The following is a 17,397-nucleotide window of genomic DNA, read 5'->3' as shown; positions in this document are numbered from 1 at the left end:
TGCTTTGTCTCTGTTCTTTTAAGTTTCACATCATATTACACCGTGAGGTTCATACAGTACATATGCCAGACATGCTTACTAGATAATAAGGGGAAATGTTTAGTAATATAAGCAGCTGTATTCTGTCATTGTTATGAAACATTTGTTTTCCAAAACTGATCACTCTGAATGAATCACAATAAATCATAGACATATTTTTTTAGAACGATACAATGTCTGTCCAAAAGTTACCAATGAAAATGAAACCAGAATGAGTGGATCAGTTTAACCATTTTATAACATGTGGTAAGAAGGGAGGATTGACATTGACATTATTTCAGACAGACATATTTACTGGGTGTGTACTGACGTGTGAATTCTGAGAAACTGAAGAAATGAAAGCGGTAGGATCTTGAACGGTGTGAAAGTACACTTGCTTGCCTGGGTTGCCATCCACAGAAGGGGGATTGCTGTCAAGCAAACTGGCAACCTCATAGCTCACACGGACTTCAACTATAAGCAAGCGCAGCACCTTATCCGGTAAGCTAAGGCAAGGCTAACCAACTTTAAGATTTATCTTATAACAGATGCTGAAATATACATCAGATTTGAACAAAACTGTACTAAATAACACTGACATACTGTAAAATGTGTTTAAAGCCTTTAGATAGTATGACAGCGAGCTAGCTCGGTAACGGTAGCCAGCGTTAGCTAGTCTGTCAGTGACACCACAAACTTAGGTGTTGTATCTGACACAAGGATGTAACGTCACGTTTGTTTTATCATGTTAATAAAATGATGTAAAAACAAAACGTGCCCATAGTAATATTTAGCATATTTATGTGGGTGGGCTCTTAACCTAAGTCATTTGACTGTGAGGGGGCTAGCATTAGCCAGGTTAACATTACTGTAACTGATCTGTGCAGAGAAGCAGTAAAACAGCAGAGTCCTTCTAAGGCTGCTCGTCTTTAAGGAGCTGGGAAGGTTTTCAGTCACCTCAAAACATCCTAAACAACATTATTGTTAGTTGTACCTCACTAACCCTGATTCCCACTCTCTTTTTTTTATTTCAGGTCAGTCAATTCATCTGCGTCAGCCCAGTCCATTAATCAAAACAGTCAAAATGACCTGACTAATGGACAACTGCAGTGTCTGCTCAATGAGAGGGTCGCTTTTAGGGCTAGATCATGAATGACAAACTAGTCTTCCTGGGCCTGCTGTACTTTGTCCAGGGCATCCCTTATGGTCTCCAGTCCTCTCTGCTTCCTGTCTACCTGCGTGGAGCTGGTCACTCCCTCACCCGCATCGGCTTCACCAAGATCCTTTACTTCCCCTGGGTCCTGAAGGTGCTCTGGGCCCCCTTGGTGGACCGGATCGGCACCAAGCGTCGCTGGCTGGTGGGGACAGTTTCAGGGCTGGCTCTGACATGCCTCATCAGTGCTGCTTTGGCCCCAGAGGCACATATCTGGGGTGTAGCTGGAACCCTGTTGGCCATGAACACCTTGGCCTCTGTCCAGGATATTGCTGTAGATGGTGCTGCAGTGGGGTTGTTGAAAGGTCGTGGGGAGCTAGGGCTGGGCAACACAGCCCAAGTGGTGGGCTATAAAGCTGGGTCTGTGTTTGCTGGAGGCGGGCTGCTGGCTGTGATTGACGTGGCTGGGTGGAGCTGGATGTTTATGCTGCTGACCTTTGTGTATGCTGGTGTGGCACTGTTTGTGTGGGGAGCCCCGGTACTGGACGATGAGAGTGTGAGGGGTCAGCAGGCAGATGGCAGCAGGAAGGGAGGGCAAGGAGCGGATGCAGTGAGACCATGGAGAGTGTGGAGGAAGCTGCTGGCAGTGCCCGGGACATCTTGGACTCTCCTGTATGTGCTTACATACAAACTGGGTGAGTACACCACTCCTAGAGAGAATCGAATATTATACATTTTTACTTTGCATCCTTGTATATTATTATTATTGTATTATATAATGGTATAATAACAATTTTCAACAACTCTTTTTGAAATTAAGCAATTAATTTTGAAGCTCTGAAAACATTTTTTTGTTATTGTTTGATTTATTATGTATTTTCTCAGTTAAACATTTGGGCTAAGAAATATCACAAAAATGTTTTTTTGTCGCAGGTGACGGCTTCAGATTTCTTTTTCTTTATGACTAATGGTACAGAAACCACACGAGGGCCCCTTGCGTCCCTGAATTGCAGGGTTAGTGGTTTGATTACCACTTCATCATGTCCTCTTGAGAGACGGGAAAGACAAAAAAGACACAATAGGAATCTTCTAGTCCATCTACGTAGAAATGTGACTCATCACTTCAATGTTTCTTCTTTCTTTAAACTAGACAGAAAAAAGAAAGCATATATTTCCAGACATCTGCTTTGTCCTACTGTAATCTTCACTGTAGCTGTGCTTCTGTATTCCTGTAAGATGCAGTAATCTCCACTAGATGTCTCTGTTGGTGTGTCCATGAAGACTGAACTCAAGAATGAGTTTAAAAAAGTTTAGAAAGAAATAGTTGCAATTTATCGTGTTCCTAAGCAGGTTCTGTGTGTACATCAGAAAATGCAGGCACCACTTAGACAATGCAGTTGTTAATGCCACAGTTATACGAGGATAAACCTACAGCACTTAAACAACAATACAGTGTTGGTGTGGATGCATATTAAGTCCATGCAGGCAGTTTTGTTGAAAAGAGTTAGAGTCCAACAAGAACCAAAAAATTTGAACGAAGTTTTGGATCAGCCAGGCTCATATATATATGTACGTGTCTGTGTGTGGGAGAGAGTTGATATGACCAGAGTTTGGTGTTTGGTAGCAGAAGGGGATTATGTAAGGATTAAAGTGTCTTTGTGTCTGTGGCATCAGAAACAGAAGCAGAAGACAACGCATCATGCTGATGTATGTTTCTGTGTATGTGGGTGGTGGGAACATAATTGTCTCCTCAAATTTGCATAGTGTTGTATGTGTGTGGATGAATGTGTATGCCTTTGTTTGTAAACTGTGTGTTTATGTGTGTGTATATTTTAGAGAGTGTTAAGTGTAATCGGATGAGCCCTAGCAGACGACACTGCTAGACAAATTATGAAGACTGGCTGGACCCTCTAATCTGTCTAGGGAGCCCTCCCGCGCCCCTGCCAAACACTCTCCCTGTTACACACAGACACACACACACACACACACACTCTATCAGCTGATGCTAATGATTACAGCAACAATTACTCTTAGTATTTTTACTGCCTTGCAACTTGTTAGCCTTTCCTGTTGTTGTAGTCTAAAAAAATTATTGTGTCATTTTTTTTAGATTAGGCCTAGATGTGCCAGTGTAATTGTCTATGTGAGACAGTATTGTTTTTGTCCAAAGGGGGTGGGTATGTGTGAGACCGGTGATGTGCCTGTCTGAACCCCTACCCACATCACACACACGAACACACAGACACACACACACATATACAATTACAGACCGCTTTCGCTCATCTATCCCTAATGAACTCTGAGTTTGCTCTGCGTCCAACACTGTGGACAATAACTGGGAGGCTTGTGTCTGAACTGTGACCCCTGTGCCATCTGAGGCCACAAGCAGGATAGGAGAACTGTCTGGGTAAACTTGGGGGGGTGAAGGACATCAGGGGGAGGAAAGTAGGCGCTCATGAGAGAAAATGTAAGGAATAAAGGCTAGGAAAGAGGCAAACAAAGGATGATTCGAGCAAATAAGCTCGGATACAAATCTTTTAATATCCTGTTGTCATACAAGCATGAAGAAACAAGCTCTGCTCTTGCATATGAGGCAGCTAAAACACAGAGCAATTATACATTAATAAAATGGCACTGCTTATGTTTTTTGACAGTTTGAGGAATACAATAATGTGACTGCATTTTGTAATAGTTCCCAATGCATCAACTAGGGCTAGGATTTAAAAATACCCTATTGTTGTTGTATTGCATTTGTTTTTTTCTTAGTGTACCTAATGAACTGATACATGAATCCTAATCTATAACTGTCATGTAGACATGTTTCATAAGCAGATAGGAGCATCACATGTAAAATCATTAATTGCATATGAAATATTATTTCGTTGCTCCGTCCGACTGAAATGCACATTTACATGTTTGCAGAACCTGTTCATGGACTGCAGTAGTGTAAGATAGTCACAGTCTGAGAGAAGGAAGAGTAGGAAAGATAGAAGAGGAAAACTTGGGCAGAGAGTGGGGCTATTTTCCAGAGGGATAAAGGACTGCAGGGAGGGAGGCTGAAGTAGGGGATGAATTAATGAACAACCACCACATGGTGCCCTGAGAGAGAAAAATGGCAATAAACATATTTCTCTATGCTGAGACGTGGATGGATTAATGTTTCTGGATTTTTTTACCATGTGTGCACGTGTGTGTGCTTTGCTCAAACGTGTATTAAGTACTCCCCTCACCAGGCTCTCAGCAGGGAGCGATAGTGTTGTTCTGAAGGGTGACTGGTGTCCTCAGTGATCTTTCCTGCTCTACCAGCTCTTTTGTCTGAGCTACAGCATAGACTTCACAGTCTGACCCCCACTGTCCTTGTTGACCTCTCACCCTCATCCAGCACTTATCCTACTCTGAACCCTCTCTGTATTACTACCCAACCCCCTTCTACCTACACGTATTCACACATATACACCGGCCATTACTCTTGTGAAATGGCCATGGATAAAAGTGTTGTATAGAAGTAGCTAGAAGTCATTTTGTTAGTTCCGTTAATCTACCTGTGTGTATGTGATTTTATAAAATCTAATTTTATTGACTGTGTTGTGTAACATAAGCAAAGCAACCCCACACATTGTTTCAGATTTTAAGTCAAATGTCGCTAAACTCTGATTGGTGCATGCAGATAACACTGGTCACTGGTCATGAAATGGGATCAGATTTTCCTCAAAGCCATAAATATAAACCAATACAATATTTTTAAAATAATACAAAACAGGCAGTCATGATCTTTCATTGTCTGTATTGAACACACCCATTAAACATACAGGGACGTCTCAGATGTCTGATGTGAACGGCTCTCTGTAGGTCATTTTACAGCATCCCGGTGGGCTGAGGTCTGGAGTGCTACATCACCCAACACCTACTGAGCTTCACCTTGCAGACAGGAGCTCTGATGTCTGCATGTTGAGGGGCACCATGTCTTTTTCTGTGCTTGACTACCACAAATTTTAATAGAGTGATACAACAGTAATAAGTCACCAGCATTTGGTTAGTTTATTTATTGTTCATGTCTTTTTGTATTTTCTGTTTGGGTGGTGGAACTCTGCTATATTTGATTACTAGTTGTCTAGTTGTCTAGTTTTAATGTTGTCATGAAGCACTTTTAAATGAACCACCACATATAAAACCCAAGCCTGCCTCCCTTCTTTCTGTCACTTTCTGTCTTAATGTTAAATTGTTTTGCTCGTGCTTTGTGCATCTAATGCAAACACAAACCGAGTGTTCTGCGAGCCTGCCATCCCTCCTCTGTTTCCTCTTCACTAACCTCCTGTGACTTTTAGCCTTTAGTTGTCTCTATTCCTGTCGGATACATCATCAGTCATGTTTAACTCACATCATTTTATTGTAAAATTAAGCTTTATGATTAGAGTTTCTGCACTACATCACATTTGTGTTTACTTCTGCTGCCCCGTTTCACATACTGTCATTTGTCTCACCCTCTCGCTGTCATTTGTTGATCATTATCTCTCACTTTCGCCTCCACTGGTCTCTCTTCACTCCACACTCAGTTTCTTTTCTCTCACCCTCTTTCTCCTTCATTCTCGTTCCACGCTTTCCTCCCTCCTCTGCTTGTTTAATTTTTGTGGATGTCTAATGAATTCCCTTCTAAAATGGACAATTATTGCGTTGAAAATATTTATAGAAAGGAACAATCAAGCTGGTTGTGTTTGTCTGCATTCCCTCCCCCAACTGTCTTTAAAGAAATAATTACTTTAAGGCTGGAATGGGAAAGCTCTGAGGTTTGCGCTAAACAACATGGATGTGAGCACAGAACCATAGGTAAACAACCCAGGCATTATTGGTACCACTGCTTCCAATGTTGACTTTATTATGACTAATACGGTTACTGCACAGTTTATACATCTCAAAACATTTCAGCACAGAGAATGGCAGAGATGAAATGTGAATAATGCACATATGGCATACAAGTGTATTAGTTGCATAATTTTCGCCAAATGAATCTGGTTTTCCTGGGTATTTGTGCAAGCTTAAGCCACATCCTGAAGATCTATACATCTTCCTGTTTACAGCAATGACTGAATTATCAACCATCATCTATTATCTGCATGCAAAATTGTTCATTTTCCCCAGAGGTAAAGCCTTTAACTCAAAATTTTAGTTCAATCACTGCCAAAATAAACTATCAATTATCATCATCATTATTATAATGCAGCACATAACAGTAATAAACTTTTAAAGGTGGGTACAAGCACCAAAACCAGTATGCCTGTCATTCTGGGACCGTTAATTAAAAAGTTTACCTTGTACTTGAATTGAGTTTTTGACTATGTTAAATTCATAGCTTCTAATTTACTGAGTTTTTTGTGCTATTTTCCTAAATAATGTGGGGAAAAGTAGCAAAAAACACAGTGTAATGGAAGGAAACAACTTATTGTGAATAACCAATATAAATGTTATTTGCATATTGAAGAGGAATAAAATGAATAATAACTTTTTTAACTGAGCAGCTTCTCTGATCTTAATTCAGAACAAAGAACCACAGCATCTGTAATGTGGCAGCCATAGTTCAGGCCTCTTTGGATTCACAATTGGTGGTAGCTCTAAGTCTCCTCATTCATGTTTCACTTAACACCTCCTCTGTATATAAAACATTTGTGTGTTAGACAGGTAGATATAACTGACGTAATTGGCTATTTTGGTTTTAATTACCAGTGTGATTGTAGTCATTTCAGTCTATTTTAAGTGTAAATTGGCAGCAGTGAGACATGAGCGACAGAAGTGAGAATCCCCATTTCCTACCCCACGGTTCTGCTGGGTTATCGCACCATGTTACAGTGGTGACACTCTCGTTCTGCTGTTGCACTGCCTATCACTGGGAGCTTCTCAGTTTTCTCTTATTATTTTTTTCAGTCTGTTTCATCTGCCTTTTTTTTCTTCTTTCTCTATTTTTGTTTGTCTCCTGGCTGACTGAGTGAGTGAGTCGTCGGTTGTGTTGTGTCGTCTTTGACAGCAGTCTGGGAGCCAAGCTGTCACTCATGCAGCTCCTTGGTCCCACTGTCTTTCTGAAGTCAGTCTCCATTAATATAATAATGGCGTATAGTCGGCGCCACTGAATATTTTACTGTAATGTTCAGCAGAACATTACCCCCACACTCAACGACACACAGAGAAAGTCTAACTGTCTGACAGAAACTTTTTATTTTGACTGAAAGGTCTTTGTGAGGTCTGTTTCATGTGTGGAAGTTTCTGTGTTTTTGTTGTGTTTTCCTTTTTGTGCTTTAGGAAAAGTGCTAGGCCCCCGTTTGATAAAGTGACTGAGGGTATTCTTTTTCTTGTCAGGCATCTATTATTGACACTTTCCAGGAATAGGCCTAGGTACGCTGCTTGTGCTGTATTTGATTCTGCTGTCATCATCTCAGGAAAACCATGTTGTTCAGTCTTGCAGGCTAAACAGTTCGGTACAACATCCTCTTCGTATTTGTCTGTGATTGGAATCGGCATTTGTATGCAGAAAGTGTCTCACATGTTTACTGTAGGTGAGAGATAATAGTGCTTAGTCAGAGACAAACACTACATAATAATACATGGTGTATTGATTGCATATTCTATCCTGCTATTCTGCAGCACCTAATTTTGCTGTCAGTATATCTGGCCAGATAACTCATTTCAGTTTCTTTTTCATCTTTCTTCCTAAATTCATCTCTCTCTCCTTTTTTTTACAGGTGAGCAGGGTGCAGTGACCATGTTTCCCCTTTTCCTGTTGGATCATCACATGACCGCCCGGGAACTTGGTTTCTGGAATGGTGTTATCGCCATGGGCTTCTCCATCTGCGGGTCCTCCCTGGGAGGCCTGCTGCTCGCACAGTTCAGGTATCAGTTCATCAGCACTATTGTTTTGGATATCACTCGCATTGAAGCAATTGTATTTGTGTGGCAGCAGTAATTTTTTGACTCTTTTGGGTTTTATTGGAATAATTTTCCATGGTTTTATATGAATTGAATTTGAAGTATTCCTCAGGGTGAAATGTACTTGCAAATTCATAGAACTCAACCACATATTGTAAAAAGCACATACTTTTTGCATTTTACATGCTCATATTTGCATTCTTGCACGGAGCTGTCGAGTATTCACAGGGGTTTTAACTGACGGTTAACAACATTATGGAGTTACAGATTTATTTTCTCAACAAATCAATCAGTCGGTATATACTAATGTGGACGTTTGAAATAAAAAAATAAGTAACCACAATTTTCTTTTCTAATAACTTAAAACTGACATAATTCAAAAATGCAAAAAAAATCTGACTTTGCTTTTGAATTTTATTTCAACAGAATGTTTTAAATAAAATATCAAATGAAAATGGCCTTGATAGTTTTGTTGGTAAAATGGTAAAAAGAAAAACAAAAAAGAATATAAATATTTGTATTATGGTGATATTTCACCAATAGTTTTCTTTAATTAACATCACACGTCTTTAGTCTTGTAATCAGCCATTCAGCCTATTTAAATGGAGAAAAGAGTCACTGTTTGGTGTCAATGTGTGATGCACACTAATCATTGACGAGAAAAAAGTAAAGGAAAGAGTTGTTTGAAGAGATCAGAAAGAAAACGGTTAAAACGGTAAAAGTTAACGGTAAAGGGTACTAGATCAAATCCAAGCAGCTTTTTGCCCCTGTGAATAAACTTGTAAATATTATACTATCAAGACATTTAAGGTTCATCAAACTGTAGCCAGCTTCCATGGACATGGCAACATGAGGACAAATTGAAAAGAACAATAGTGTGAATGATAGATAAAGAGCCAAGGACTATAGAAGTGGGAAAGGTGGCTGATAAGTTATAGTCTGCTTCACTTAAACGTGACTTACTGACACATGCTTTGCTGTCACACCAATCAGATGTTCATAACAACTGGTATCGCCTTCCTCATTTTGCTCTTCTTCCATCTTCTTTACTGTACCTCGTTCGTGCCACTCTGTGCCCGTTCTTCATAGGCTCTCGTGTGTGTGAACATGTGTGTGTGTTTCTCTCTGACTGACTGTGTGTGTACAGTAATTTAAGTAAACATAGCCTTGTTTGAGAGCTCAGGGACCCCCTGTGTCTGGTGTATGGTGTGAGAACAGCAGGAGCAGCAAATCTATCACACACACTCATGCACGGCGCACACCCAAACACACACTCCTTAAGGTCTGATCGCAGAGAAGTTGAATTTAATTTTCAGACTAAAATACAGATACTAAGATGTTAGATGCTTGCTTATTATATTACAGTGGCCGTAATACTGTACAGAGGCTCTGTTTACTATGCTCATTGGACATGAAGTCATTTTGAGATTTCTTTAAACATGTCACTTTCAACAAAATCTCTGATATACTGTATGCTTGAATACATTGTGACACCTTTATAGGGAGACATTTCAGTGTTCACTGTTAAATAAGAACATTGCTTTTATGGAGGGTAATGTGTCTTACCAAAACATTCACCCAACTACAGTCTATCCACAAAAGTTACGAGTTATAAATACATGTGTGTATTTGTTTACCTATCCTACCCATCTGTTGAATGTATCCCTTGCTCTGTGCTGTGATGTTAGACTTTTTATCTTTGTATTAGGTTTTCAGCTGGCTCCCAGCTTTTTATCCTCTTGTAAAGTGATACTAGCAAACACAGAGCACGTCTCTAAAGGCAACATTTTTGTTGAGGAGGAAGCACTTTCAAAAGATGTCATTGTCATGGTTTGGCTTTTGGTTTCACTCTCTCTTTCTGTCTCACAGTAAAATGATCACTTATGAAATTAACTGTACATGGTGACAAAAGTATTTATGAGAGATTATTTATGTAAAGTGACACAAAGTCAAAGTTTTCTTAAAAGTATGTTTACAATTTTAGCTCAGACTTTAAATTAAATTAGATGGTAAAATTTATATTTTGGGTTGTATGTACCTTCCACATAAACACTTGTCCTTCCTCACATCTTGCTACCACTATCATTCTCACACACACACAGAGAAAGGGCTGTATACAAGGATGTGGTCCCACCTCTAAAAGCTCAGTTGGAAGGTTTATCCTGACCCACCATCAGAAACGGCTGAGTGGTCAGTGAGTTACCCCCTTTACAACCACCACTGGCAACCTGAGAACATGGCCATTCTTATCTGGGTCCGACCCATGTGAGGTGGCAGCCAGGCAGGTTTTCTTTCTCATACACACACACGCACACATACACACACGCACGCGCACACACACACACAACCTTCAGCATCTCTTGAGAGAGTGTGATATGAAAGGCTGTCATTGAGAAGGGAGGTAAAGGAGCAGCGAGGAGAAGAATGTCTTTAGCATGTGAATGATGTTGGATTGGTTTTCCAGTAGAGGGGTAAGGAAAGACAGAGAAGAGTGGGTGAGGTAAAGATACAGAGATGAGTGGATGGAGAGAGGGAGGAATGGCCTGCCATGAAATAAAAAAGTGAAGTGAAGTTGATTTAAGCTCTATATTACCACAATACTTACTAAATACTAAAGCCTTCTGCTTTCTGTCCCCTAGCAAGAATATGAACATTAACTAGACAAAACAAGTGTGCTGGGTCAATGTTTGATCACTCCTTAGCAACATTCTGATAAGGAGCTCACATCATGGAGCTGAACAATGAAATTACTTTGCTAAGAAAAATTATGGAACTTCCTTTCTCATTTATGGGCCAACGCTGTTCATGTATTCATTGAGTGCACTCATTAAAATCAGATATAAGTAAATCAGATACCCTATGTTGCCTTTTCTTCCTCACAGCCTTTTTTACACATAAATAATTACATGCAAAAAAACAAACAAACACACACAGTCCTTTGAGTGGCAGGCATCCTCTGAGTGATTGGCATTGTTAATCCCTGATGTCACATAACACTATGAGTGCGTGTATTTATTTGTTTGTGTATGTGTGTACAGTATGTTACCAGTGATTAATTATCTTCTTCATGCTGAGGATCTCCTTAGGTTATTGATTACGTCACAAACTAAACCCACGGGGGAATGATTTTCTTGCACTAACAGGGAATCAATTAGTGTCTGGGGACTTGTTTACTTATGCACATGTACACATGTTGCTGTGTTTGCGCATGTGTACGCGTGTGTAAGGATGTGTGACATAAAAAGATACACATAATGTCTCTAGATTTAATGATACTAGTCTGGAATTAATATCGCCACCTTGCACGCTGTTTATCAGTAACACACTTAAAAGCTGGTGACCATCTCTCTCATATTTCCCTTGTTTGCTGGTCTTTCCTCAGCATCGGTTCTCTGATGCGACGTGTGTTTGTATTGCGAACCGTCAGCATGGTCTTCCAGAGCTCATTACTCACTGTGCTGGAACCATCACCACTCATGAAAGGTGAGAAACAGACTGTAATACATCCACAGACAAGGTCGCAGTCACCAACTTAACTGAAACCCAAATTTAAAACATATTAACCAAAGCTATGATCCTGTATCGTCTAGTTTGTCATGTTATGTTGACTAAATATGATGCAGACAGGTGATGAAGTCACAAGAAAAAAAATCACTCCTCTATGCAAGTGTTCAAGCACATAAAAGAAAAAGAAGAGTGACTGTCATAAATACTGCTGCATGTCATTTGTTTTGTTCTGTAAATTAACATATTTCCAGTTCCTGGTACCATATACATATTGCCCTCCTTTTGCCCTCTAGTTCCCTTAATAAACACAAAAAACACTCACTATTTTGACATACAATGCAGGTAAGTGATTATGTTTCATCATTATAGTCACACTGATGAAACTAAATCGGTGTATAATTGGATTATGATAGCTTTTTTCAACAAACTGTCTTTTGGCTTGCCAGCTTTGTAGGTAGCTTACCTAGCAAGATTTGGCTGCTCAAAGTTCATTTTTAACCAGTGATGAGGGCAACACATAAGTAATCACTTTATCTTAAAGGTGGTGTCATTTCTTTAAACAAACTAGTGTGCATGCTGTGCTGCCTGACTGCAGTGGAAGACAATAATGCAGTATTTGTTGAAATGTGGGGATAATTAAACTGTCTTTCCTGTTGGATATTTATAACATTTCCAGCTGTAAAGAATGAAAACGTCGCCACCAATTTTAAACATCACAAAGGTGTCAGGGGAGGGCAATTCAGACATTGTATTTATGTACAAGCACATTGTTTGCAGTTTACTGCTGCCTTAAAGCATCACAATGCTTGCAAAGCATGGGCCTACAGGAAACGCTTTTGAGCCACATGTTCAGTATTAATACAGCAACAGAGTACATGATGCAGAGGACATTGATAGACAAGTGCGGTCTCTCTCCAGAGAGCCATTCACTTGTTAATGTATGAATGACACAGCCACAGTCGCAAAGCATTTGGAATTCAGATCTGCACCATTCATCTCTGTTGGAGTTGTCTGTTCCTCTATCAAGCCTTTCAGACTGAAAGTTGAAGCCTCTCTCTCCTCCACTTTAAACTCAGAACAAAGATTTTGGGAAACTGCAACCAAAAAAAAAAAAAAAAAAAAAGAACAAAAACATTCAGTTTCAGATTTTTCAATATTACATGATAACCCTCCGCTTCCCACTCTTCCAGTCTGATCAGTCGGTCCATCTAAGTAACTCCATCCGTCTTCTTTCGCTGACTGAAGAGTCTTATTCGGCAAAAACTCTGGCAGCTTGAGTGAATAATTCAGTGTTAGCGGGAGCAGATAGGCTCTGTGGTTCGTCTGTGTTTCCCCACTTACGCCGCTCTGCCACTTCCCCTCAGAGGATACACTACATGTGTTTTGGGGATGTGGGGGGTGGAGGTTCAGGCGGCGGTGGGAGAGAATATAGGAGACACTTCAGCATGTTATTGTTTCTCACTGCTTTGACTTCTACATAGAACAGCGCAGTGCAAAGTGTAACAGAGCAGACAACAGCATCAGTTTTGTTTTCCAGAAGAACTGACTACAGTTGTACTCAGACATATTGCACCTGTTTTGATATTTCCCTCAGGTATGGCCGTCCTCAGCATGAGCGTTCAACACTTCCTGGGCGGACTCATCACCACGCTTACCTTCACTACCATGATGCATTGCACTCAAAGAGCAGAGGAAAGCATTCAGGTAACATTGACTTATCTCATAGCTTCTAACAGCATCATTCAGGAGACAAGCCTTTCTTTTCACCTGTTCTTACCTCACTTCATTCCTCTCCACTGTCTTGGTTTAATTCTTTTGTGATGTTAGGTCATTGTCTAGTTGTCAGTGGAGGCCGGAGAGGGAAATCCTTTACATACAGTACCACACATATTGTCACCTCTCAGTTGTCATCAGCTGTTTCCACCTGAAAGATCTCAAACATCTGGGCATTTTCCATTTATCACTTTTTCCCCAGCTTGCTGACATTGCGTCTCCTGCCATCCCGCCCTGTGTCTCTCATTCTTTATACTTTTAAATGCTCTTATTTCCACTCAGGCTTTCTCCTCTTCTCTCTCGTTCTCTCCTCTTTGACATAACTCCTTTTGTCCCCGTCGTAACTGGGCCATCGTTGCCTGGAGGTGATCGTTGTTCACACAGCCATTCAGACATCACTCGGTCAATCTCTGAAGGTGACAAATTATCATTTAAATTGCTGTCACCCTTAAAGAGGAGACGAAAGAGAAAGAAAAGTCACAGGCTGTAGTACAGATATAGGAATCTGGTTACAAATAAATTAAATAACAGGAGAGAACAGTCACAACATATGATGATGAGATTCAAGGTTAATTTGAAAAGTTCTCATGGTTGATATGCTGTTAGCTTTTTAGTGTGTCGCTGTGTGAATCTGTCTGGGTGTACGCGCTCAGAAGGAGAAGAGAGCCTTAGCTCTGCGTGCGTGCGTGTGTGTGTGTGTGTTATTGAAGGTTGTGCTATCCAGTGACAGAAAGCTGATAGTGTGAGTGCTTGTTAACGATCCCCAGGAGAGAGAAATCAAATCTGTTAAACAAGTTGCTCAGAATAAAGGCACTCCACTTAGCTGTGCTCACACAGGCTCTCAGAGCTCTCTACTTCGGCCTACAGGCCAGCTCAGATAGTCTAAACCCAACACCAGCTCTTTAACCCTCATCGAATTCAAATCATTTCGTTTTCAGTCTTTGACAGTTCGTCATGATTGTGTAGCAAAATAATTGCAAGTTAATGTGTAATGTGAACTTATTATTAAAGAATTATATAAAATGAATTACTGACAGAGAGAAGTTATTTAGTGACTCAAAACACAGGAAAGCAGCAAATCTGTAAAATTGGTGGATATGGAGCTACTGTAGATAACATTTATCAGTTATGGTAAAAGAAAACACCATGTTCACCTGTTGATGAGTATTTGTTATAACGAAGGAAAGAATCCTAGTGTGAATAAATTCATTTGTTCGGTCAGTGGCCTAGGTGTCACTAGAGTCCTTCTGATTTGGCTGGAGTTACCTGCTGAACACTCAGGCACTCTCAGGCAGAGGGAGGAGGTTCAGTGAGATTAGGTAATCTCTGTCCCTCTCTTTCTCTCTGTCTTTTAAGCCTTAAGGCTGGGATCAGATACAGTTTTTCACTTGGCCTCCTTATCTCATCTCAGGCCATGATCTCATGCTTTCTCTTTCTCTCTTTCAAGCTTCTAGTCTGTTTTTTTTGTAATTATTTCTCTTCTGTGGTTCACTTTTGCTTTTTCCTAAAGATTTGAAATCACTCTTTTGTTCTTCTGTCTGTTGTGTCTAATTGGTCTGTATGTTGTGCTACAGGATAGGTGTACTGTCACCTTTTCTATCGTTTCCCTCCTTACTTTTCCATCTACTACTCTCTCCTTTCTTTTCAGTAGTGTCTTTTTTCCCTCGTCCATTTTGTCCCTTTACTTTCTTTTCTTTTCTTTGTCATTCATCCTTGTTTTATCCGTTCTCTCTTCAGGCGACCCACTATAGTTTTCTTGCGACTCTGGAGGTGTTGGGGAAGCTGATGTTTAGCGCTCTGGCTGGAGGCATGGTGGATTGGTTTGGTTTCCAAGTTGCCTTCCTCTTCTTCCTCACCCTCTCCGCTGGAACAGCCCTGCATGTGTGGACGGCTACCTTCACTGGTGCTCTCAGGGAACACCAGCTTAAAGAACAGCCAAAGTGAGATCAGGATCAGGGTGACAGGTCCGGATATGGGGCGTCAGCAGCTGCTGTAAAATAGTAGTATACATGCACCTCAAAAGCCCTTGAATCCCATTAAATCCTTCACTCATGACTTAAGAAATCAGCCATGTGTTTAAATACTCTCTTACTGAGTGTGTTTTTATATTTTTTAATGATATATTTTTCAGCTAGTTCAATTGCAAAACTGGCCTTATCATTTATTTTTTTCCATTTAAAATGTTTGGAAAAGTCTTAATATTTACAGCTGGGTGATGAATCATGCACATATTGTAAGGGAGGATGAGCTTGTTTGTTATTGCTATTGACGGGATGGGTACATCCACTCAGCACAACGAATTGATAAGGTTACAGTGGGCAATGACGCACAGCCATACTGTATCAAGAGTTGAGAAGTACTGTGGGGAAATATAATTAAAGCTGTTTTTACAAGCTGTTTTTTTCTGAGCTATTTTAAAGTTTTAATAAGCCAGCAATAAGAGCTGTAGCCAAAAGCAATATTGCTAATTTGTGATGGTTGTTCCATCATATCGTACTGTACATTAATATTTTAGTCATTCTCCTGAGTTGTATGGTTTACAGTTCTAAATGAATGAATCTCTGCTACCTCGTATCAGCACTGTAAGGTATGATACACAGGAGGCCAGCGCACAGTAGATGCACCAAGTAGAGTACACACACGCATAGTTGTAACGTTGTAACACCTTATTTTACGGGTTTTTAAGATGTAGTTTAACACACATAACTAAAGAATTTCCACTTGAAAACTTAAAGTATGTGTGCACCATAAATATCAATAAAATTGATTTTGTACTAATTTTCAACCAACCATGCAAGTCATGCCTTTCTAGGATGTTGATGTGAACTCTATTTATATTGTATTTTTTTTCCCTGAAACCGCTCAAATACTATATAACTAAAGCAACTAACCCTTCTCAGTTCTCTCAGAAATAAGGCCTGGTAGTAGTCTGGTAATTACCTGCTAAATGCCTATAGATGTGTAGGAAATGACTAGAGTAGATGCCAAGAAATTAACCTGGAAAAAACGAGACCCGTAAAATAAAGTGTTAACAAAATCCATTTCCCTTTGGAACTGAATAGGTCAACCCTCACAGTCTGCTTAGTCCCAGTAGGAAACCTCAGCCTTACACACTGCATGGTGCCATCACGTCTCAGTATTTCCATCAATGAATCAGGTTCATTAATAAACTACATCTCAAAAGACCAATACCACAGGTCAGTTGCAGTTCCTGATAACGTTGTATCACATTTGTGTTTGTGTTAAAATGTCAAATGCACAACAATATGTATAATAAAATTTACTAACTATATTGTAACAGTCCATGGTACTGTAGACTACTGAAGATCATTTTCTCCAGACTTAAAATATGAATGACAGCAGCATAGAATGTTTTTTTCCCACTGGTTTCTGTTAGAATAAAATAGAGATGGATGTATTAATAGGAATTAAGTCTTCAAGTTTCTGCTGATGGGAGACAGGCAGGTCAAATATATACAGTATATATATGTGAAGGTAGAAATCTCAGCAAACGTAGCAGCTGGTCACCTGTTTTCACCCACATCCTGTAAGAAATAATACTGGTTCATCCACATGTTGCACAGCACATCTCTTGTCTCTCAGCTACTGTTTTGCCTGGGAACTGCACAGAAATAAAACTGCTGAGTGTATCTTGGAGCCTGAGTGTCTGTGTTTTATTGTATGTGTTGTCACCAGACTTTACCACACTTTGTATGTGTCCCCTTGGGGAGAGGTCCCTGTGTGGTCTTTGAGGACACTCCCACTTTGAAAATCCATCCTGGCTTTCCAGGAGCTCCTAACACAACACTGGCTCTCTGCTGTGTACTTGCTGAGGGCTACAGTAGTGAAAAGGACCCGTGTCACAGGATCCACAACAAATGCTGTGAAGCAGGATTAGGCCAGCTTACACTTCTCCTTAGTGCACTGCCACTTTACACTTTCTCACCCAGCCTCATTATATGGGTGTACTGTTTGTGTAGCAGGGTAGGCGACGTGAGGACAAAGAGGGAGAAGCTTATGCTTAAACCACTTGC

The 17,397-nt window shown here is 40.2% G+C and overlaps 1 protein-coding gene across 2 annotated transcripts; it reads left to right on the top strand.

Moving 5' to 3' along the window:
• The first annotated feature begins 80 nt into the window (after nucleotides 1–80).
• On the top strand, nucleotides 81–17,020 carry mfsd3 (major facilitator superfamily domain containing 3). Of its 2 annotated transcripts, none has more exons than XM_026343010.1 (6): nucleotides 81–519; nucleotides 1,053–1,866; nucleotides 7,900–8,047; nucleotides 11,466–11,566; nucleotides 13,185–13,294; nucleotides 15,101–17,020. In XM_026343010.1, the coding sequence occupies exons 2-6, from the start codon at nucleotides 1,167–1,169 to the stop codon at nucleotides 15,305–15,307; spliced, it is 1,266 nt and encodes a 421-aa protein (XP_026198795.1). In that variant the 5' UTR covers nucleotides 81–519; nucleotides 1,053–1,166; the 3' UTR covers nucleotides 15,308–17,020. The 2 variants fall into 2 exon arrangements, with proteins under 2 accessions (XP_026198795.1, XP_026198796.1); XM_026343011.1 differs by having other exon boundaries at nucleotides 81–529.
• The last annotated feature ends 377 nt before the right edge of the window (nucleotides 17,021–17,397 follow it).

This window comes from Anabas testudineus, chromosome 9 (assembly GCF_900324465.2).
Source record: "Anabas testudineus chromosome 9, fAnaTes1.2, whole genome shotgun sequence".
Classification (NCBI taxonomy): domain Eukaryota; kingdom Metazoa; phylum Chordata; class Actinopteri; order Anabantiformes; family Anabantidae; genus Anabas; species Anabas testudineus.
Note: the sequence above shows the minus strand (reverse complement) of the source record. Positions and strands in the feature narration are given on the sequence as shown.